General features: G+C 36.6%; 1 protein-coding gene across 1 annotated transcript in view; it reads right to left on the bottom strand.

Moving 5' to 3' along the window:
* Positions 1 to 4301: 4301 nt before the first annotated feature.
* The window catches only part of LOC107691060 (KN motif and ankyrin repeat domain-containing protein 3-like), a 24096-nt gene continuing 20680 nt past the window's right edge, over positions 4302 to 7717 (bottom strand). The window contains exons 9-11 of the mRNA XM_016489544.1: positions 6640 to 6840; positions 6228 to 6326; positions 4302 to 4989 (exon numbers count right to left, since the gene is read on the bottom strand). Coding sequence (XP_016345030.1) covers positions 4927 to 4989; positions 6228 to 6326; positions 6640 to 6840 — 363 coding nt within the window. The 3' untranslated portion in view covers positions 4302 to 4926. The remainder of the gene's footprint in view (positions 4990 to 6227; positions 6327 to 6639; positions 6841 to 7717) is intronic.

Here is a 7717-nt window from a genome sequence, read left to right on the forward strand (position 1 = left end):
TATTTACATTTAGTTAAAAGTGGCTGTAAAACATCAGCTCCAGTGGCGCAGATGGATAAGTGCTTGTCGTTGGCTTTTTGACTCGATTGACCCGGGTTCGGTCCCGCCTTTTGCCGAACTTTTTTTTTCTCCCTTTTCAAATCTCGTATCACATCGTAAAGGCATTTATTTTCAATAAAAATTAAGGAAATAATCAAAAAGTTGAAAATAATGTATCGGGTAGGGTTAGGGTAGGTGTAGAGAGGGCTTTATTGTACCAATAAGGTGGAATCCATTTAAAATTTAAAATTATAATTTACACTCAATACGTTATTATTGCATGCTGTTTTATAATGTACTATTGTGCCACTGGAGCTGATAATTTATAACCACTTTTAACTAAATGTAAATAGACACTCCGTATTTTTTATTCCATAGTAAGGGCAATTCATACAATACATTTAAACTGAGCTACTTTAATACCATCTCCGAACTTTCTACCACGACTCTGCAGTTCTTCGGATGGTTTTTCCCTGTATACGTTGATTGACAGATGTCTCGTCCAGTCAGCGGTGAGTAATCCCAAACCAATGGTGCTGTCTCAAACTATACCTACCTCTTACAGTTTGTCTGATTTGTTGTGTTTTCTGACTTGTTATTTTGTTTTCGAATTTGTCATTGTGTTTTCTGACTTGTTATAATGTTTTCTGAATTGTTGTTGTGTTTTCTGAATTATTTTGTTTTTTAGACTTGCATTTGAGTTTGTAATTTGTTATTTTGTTTTCAGAATTGTGATTTGTTTTGCACTTCTCGGCCACCGTATCCTATCCTAACAAACCATACATCAATGGAAAGCTTATGTATTCAGCTTGAGCTGATGTATAAATCTCAATTTCGAAAAATGTACCCTTATGACTGGTTTTGTGGTCCAGGGTCACATATGTCAGGCTTTACAGGGTTAAGATATTTTGTTCATGAACCATGTCTTTGCTGCCTTTTAGGAAAACACTTTGGAAATCCACTCCATTCTGGTGCTATACTGACTTTTGCAATGGTTGTGAGTATCAACTATAAGGTTGAAGACCAACCTGTGTCGCGCCAGAGGCTTTAAAGTGTGAAAGAAACTTGCACAAGCAAGTCTTGTTAAAACACCATTGTCTTCTAAAAGATTCATGTTGTATATTTGTACTTCTTTACAGCTTCTCAAAGGTTTATAGCTTCAATCTACTAGGAGTGTGAGTCCAGACCAGGCTGTATTCATTGCACCACATTTTAAAGACTGAGCCACGCTGTACAGTGCTAAACAGTCATTCAGAGCCATGCAGTTCTTCTGAATTCTCTAATGGTGACGATACCATGCAGGTTAGTGGTTGAGGTAATGATGATCTTCAGTACAGTAGAAATAGACTGTAGTCCAGCCTGAGATCATGAGCATAGACCAGATCCAAAGCCACGTTTAGGTGCAGCGCCAAGACTTCAGCTATGCCAAGAGGACACAACATGTACAGGTGCATCTCAATAAATTAGAATGTCATGGAAAAGTTCATTTATTTCAGTAATTCAACTAAATGAAATTTTCCGCAACATTCTAATTTATTGAGATGCACCTGTATTCTTTAGTTCTGACCAACTATTCTTCTAACAGAACCAGTTATAATAACCACTGTATTGCTAACTTTTTACAACTTTAGTGACACCAGATACATGCATTTTGGCTTGTTGTGATTGCAGAAAATGAAGGTGGGTTAATCTATTGACAGTAAATGTTATGCACTCAAATTCTTTCCGTTTGCCTATGTTTTAATGACTTCAGCAAACAAGAATGGAAATAATGTACTTTGTGAATGAAATGTGATGTTTTGGACACTTAATTGTATGTTATTTACATTTGGTAAACTTGTACGTGCTTTTTTTTTAATCACTTAAGTATGACTTAAGCACGTCTTTATATGCAATTTCATTATTACATATATTTTGGTTAAAGTGTACTGCTGAATGTACTTATAAGCATTTATGGAAAACTAAAATATACTTTAATGTCATTTCTATACCATCTATTCATAATTACACATTCATAATGAAGAGGTTGCAATTTAGTACATTTAAAATATTTTAACTTTAAATGTAATATTGAGCTGCACAACAGTTAAAATTATAATCTTGTACTTTACATGTGCTTTAGTATGTTAGTCAACACATCAAAATGATTGTTTCTTTTAAAGCGCAACAAAAGATGAAAACTGTTTAAAATGTATTTCAAGGTTAACTTTTAATTTGACATCTTTACAAAGTGCACTTTTTAAAACTGTACTTAAGTAGGACAGTCAGAAACACAGTCATTAAAATGCACTCTCAAGCACGCTTACGTAGCCTTTTATTTCAGTAATATTATTATCTATATTTTATTTTGTAAAAATGTGTTTTTAAGATTTGAAGTGCACCAAGTTTGCATTCAATAGAAGACAACAAGACTGTTTTCAGATTTCTTGTGTTTTAATGTGATCCAGCCTTTGATGTATAGGTCAAACTGATGTATTAATATAACCAAAATCCACTATTGTAGTGTATAGGTGCATTTTCTTAATGAATAACTGACATTATACCTTTTTCCTTTAATTGTATATAAAATAAAATAAAAAATGCTAATTGAAAAAGCAAAAGCTGCACAGCGTGATACAATCATTTAAACAAATCACAGATAACAAGTAAAACGGACAATAAACCAAAAATACTGACAGACCAAACATCATTATACAAAATCATACTTGGGGGGCCTGGTAAAAAATTTTTTTATAATAATGCAATTGAATAGTCAAAATATGTTTAGATGAGCAACTAAAGGACAGCTATAACACTCCTTAGCCTGTTTGCAGAGCTGCTGCAGCATCTTTGGACAAAATAAAGATTGTCTGTATTTGAAATCTACAGTAAACATTCTAGTTTAAGACTTTTACAGGTATTTAACTCAACACCTGGTTTCTTAATTTGTGTAAAGTGCCGAGTTCAGTTATCAGTGTATTGAAGTTAATGAACCAAGCAAATTGATGGTGAGCAAATAATTATGAAAGTGAAAAAGTGAAAGTGACGTGACATGTGGCCAAGTATGGTGACCCACACTTGGAATTAGTGCTCTGCATTTATCCCATCCAAAGTGCACACACACAGCAGTGAACACACACACCGTGAACACACACCCGGAGCAGTGGGCAGCCATTTTTGCTGCAGCGCCCGGGGAGCAGTTGGGGGTACGGTGCCTTGCTCAAGGGCACCTCAGTCGTGGTATTGAAGGTGGGAGAGAGCGCTGTACATTCACTCCCCCCACCTACAATCCCTGCCGATACGAGACTCGAACCCACAACCTTTGGGTTATGAGTCCGACTCTCTTAACCATTAGGCCACGACTTCCCCCAACCCAATGGAAAATAAATCATATAGGACAGCCTTTATGCAAGTGTCCTCTCAGGGTAACCACAGGTGAAGTTCATCACATTATAATTATGAACCTGTTTAATATTTCACAGCCACAAAGTGTCAGGATTTCAAGCTTAACTACTGAAAAGTGCTTTTTTCTTCTTCTTCTTCTTCTAAATGTCACTTGTTTTGATTTATCCAGATATGTTTTGGGCCATTCCTGATTTCATTCAGTTTCAGTTCTTAAGTTCAATTCTGTAATCTTTCTGTGATCGGTCAAGATGTCTAGAAGCCAAATGTTTCTCTTTTCCAAAGTCAGGCAATGTCTTTTCAGTTCAAAGAACAGCTCGCAAGACGCTCCGCTAAAGGGCCACACCTGATCCAGACAATACAGACTGTATATGTAACGGCTCAGTTTTATTCAGTTAGATCAGAGGACAAAAATAAACTAGATAGTAAAGTTTGTAGACAAACTTTAAGTTGGCTTGAAAAAGCCTAGCCAGAAAGTTTGAAGTAGTTTTAAAAGCTTAAAGTTTGAGGGTTTTCAGTTTTAACTAATTTGAAGCAGTTTTAAAGTTTTGAAGGCAATACAATCTATCAGAAAAATAGATGGATAAATAGACAGATAGATAAATAGATAAGAAATAGTAAACTAGCATATTGCTAACATGATTAGCAAGTGACTAGTATGTCGCTAGCATGATTAGCAAGTTACTAGCATGTTGCTAGTGTGTTTCCAGCATGATTAGCATGTTGCTGACATTATTAGCAAGTAACTAGCATGTTGCTAGCATGATTAGCAAGTTACTAGCATGTTGCTAGTGTGTTTCCAGCATGATTAGCATGTTGCTGACATTATTAGCAAGTAACTAGCATGTTGCTAGCATGATTAGCAAGTTACTAGCATGTCGTTAGCATGTTGCAAGCATGATTAACAAGTTACTAGTTACTTTCTCAAGCCAACCTAATCACTGTGGTAGAAAACAAGGGTGGAGGGTCATCTAGGTGTTTGTTGCTGCACTTTTTCAAACAGCACATAATTATGGCCGTCACAGGTTGCCTGTTATAAAGCCTCAATGTGTGTGTTTAATAATTATTGAGGGGTTGAGCTTCTCAAGCGAATGTGACTTATTCATTCTAAACTGCTGCAATATTTCATTCTCATTCTGACCACTAACCAAAACACATGTTCAGCTTGTGAACCATGTGATCACAATAACATTACAGCTAAGCTGCCGTTATCCCAAATACCTTATTTCCTTATTTTAAACTCTGACATCATGGTAATACAAGAAATTTACTATAGTAGATACTATAAGAGGAAAAGTAAATAAAAGCATTGGTCTTACCTACATTAATATGTTTACATAATATTTTACATAGAACTTTTGCAGTATTGTGCATTAAATATGTGCATAAAAATGAATAATCAGTGAATACAATATAAATATATATATAAACTTGTAGCAAAGACATTGTTAATCGTCCAGTAAAGTTAGTTAGTCTTGTTTTTATATCAATGTTGTTCTTCATGTGTCACTCTGAGGGCCATGTTTTTCTAGGACTGGACGGACTTCGGGAGTTTGCTTTGGATGCTACCTGAACAAAGAACAAACACAAAAGTTATGTTACCACTTTATAATATAATGCTAATGTTCTAATTTCTCTCCAGAATGATACAATTTGAATAATTCAATTTTGAATGGATGTACTAATACAAATTTTGAATGTAACACTCGCTTATGACCAAATCAACTCCGAACTGCTAAGTCTTGCCCCACATTTTTCTGAATAAATATCTTATTTCACTCACATCGCTTTAACAAGTCTTGTAAAGTGTAATTAAAGGGGTCATATGATGTTGCTAAAAAGAACATTATTTTGTAACTGTTCTGGAACAGTGTTGTAAATACAACCAAAGTCCCTTTAAGGCAAGTCATGTCACTCGGCGGCCATCTCTGAAACGCCTCTCGGGCATGCAAGTGCTGCTCCTATCACTTTGAATGGGGAAACATCAAATTCTCCAAAACTGTTCACTAAGCTTACGATTAAATTTTATATTTGAAATCACAAATGAAATCTGACAACAACCGTGTCATAAATGTTGTTTATTTTGCTCAAATAGCGTTATAAAAAGCTTATTTCTCTGGCTAGACCAGCCAGTGCGCATGCACAGTCCTAGGCGCACGTCTCAGAGTGTTGACTGTTTCTATAGCAACCGGGACTTCTAATGGCAGCTGCAGTGACACGCTTTACCGATTAGCGATTGGCTCCTTCATTCAGAAGGCGGGGCTTCCAGCGATATTAAGCGTTGCATTTTTCCCCCATTCAAAACCATACGAGTGACATATCTTGGGTATTCTATAGTCTTTGATACAACTTAACCACTGATTTCTAGTTGTGTCCTCTTTTAAAAGACCAAACAAAGTAGTTTCGCTTTCACAACGAAACACACAGCGTCTTCACGACATGGCGGTGGCAACAACAATACTACAGCGAGAATAAAAGTTACGCCTTCTTTCTTTGCGTGAACATTTGGGCGGCGTTATGCAAATCTTCCCACATAGTGACGTAGATATGTGGGGGCGTGTTAGAACGAGCCGTTTTAGGTAGGCGTGGACGAGTCTTAACTTTTATAAAGAATATCTCTTTGGCTTTGAGACTTTAGTCTTTGCAACTTTAGGGATCTTATCTATTCACGAACAGCTTGTAACTCCAAAGAGAAAGGAAAACTTGAAATCGCATCATATGACCCCTTTAAATTGCCAAAATCCATGTGTTTCTGCTTGAATGAGTTAGAAACGGGCTGCATGAGTGGTCAGTGTGAGAGTACTTACATCCGCCTGCGTTTTCGAGTAGTTCATGTGAGCGTACAGTAGAACAGCAATATCATTATGGGATGCCTCCAGAGCAATGGAGAGAGCATTACTGCCATCCTAGAGGAAAGAAGTCAGAGAGCATGGATTTACCCATAATGCATTGTTGGACTGGATGCTTTAACACTGGATGCCAAGTCCAGCAACATTTATATACACACACATACACTCACACACACACAACTACTAAAACTTTAAAATGAATAAAAGCTATAATAGAATCTCAATGCTACTAAAATAGCACTGCACTTGGCAGAGTATGTTCACCTGCCTTTAAATATCACTTTAATCGTGGCTTTATTTTAAGCTGCAGTATTACGTATATTTTGTGTCATGTACATATTCATCATGATTGTGCTTGTGATGTACTCACATTGTCCACGACTGAAATGTCACACCCCGGCTGCTCCAGCAGTAAGGACACAATCTCAGGCCGACCGTGTTCACTCGCACACATCAGAGCAGTGGAGCCCTCGTCATCCTGGATGTTCACATTAGCAGCGCAGTCGAGCAGCGCTCGCACCATCTCCTGCCTCCCGTGACTCACGGCCAGCATCAAAGCTGTCTGTCCCGCCTAACCACAGACAGAACAAAACACACACGCTCAGCTGCAGGATCCAACACTTTCATTCATTTACACTCTAATAATGCAATCATCGGTTTTTATTCAAAAATTAAAATGTTTTTGTCAAATATTTTATAAACGGTGAAGATTTTAGACACTTAAGCCTCACAGAGATTAATTAGTGCAGTGTGGTTTCATTGCATTAGATACAAAATATCAAAACAAGTAGCATCTGCATATATTTTAGCCAGGCTTAACTTTTTTTTTTTTTTATCTAATGAAATGACATCCATACATTTTTAAGTGTGACTTTTTGGCTGATACCAAAAAAATCTGAATAGTACACTACTTTTCAAAAATGCAGTAAAATCTGTAATATTGTGAAATATTATTACAATTTAAAGTAACAGTTATATATAAATATATATACAGTGGGTACGGAAAGTATTCAGACCCCCTTAAATTTTTCACTCTTTGTTATATTGCAGCCATTTGCTAAAATCATTTAAGTTCATTTTTTTTCCTCATTAATGTATACACAGCACCCCATATTGACAGAAAAACACAGAATCGTTGACATTTTTGCAGATTTATTAAAAAAGAAAAACTGAAATATCACATGGTCCTAAGTATTCAGACCCTTTGCCCAGTATTTAGTAGAAGCACCCTTTTGATCTAATACAGCCATGAGTCTTTTTGGGAAAGATGCAACAAGTTTTTCACACCTGGATTTGGGGATCCTCTGCCATTCCTCCTTGCAGATCCTCTCCAGTTCTGTCAGGTTGGATGGTAAACGTTGGTGGACAGCCATTTTTAGGTCTCTCCAGAGATGCTCAATTGGGTTTAAGTCAGGGCTCTGGCTGGGCCATTCAAGAACAGTCACAGA

The sequence above is a fragment of the Sinocyclocheilus anshuiensis genome, unplaced genomic scaffold, assembly GCF_001515605.1.
Source record: "Sinocyclocheilus anshuiensis isolate Anshui unplaced genomic scaffold, SAMN03320099.WGS_v1.1 scaffold158, whole genome shotgun sequence".
Taxonomy (NCBI): domain Eukaryota; kingdom Metazoa; phylum Chordata; class Actinopteri; order Cypriniformes; family Cyprinidae; genus Sinocyclocheilus; species Sinocyclocheilus anshuiensis.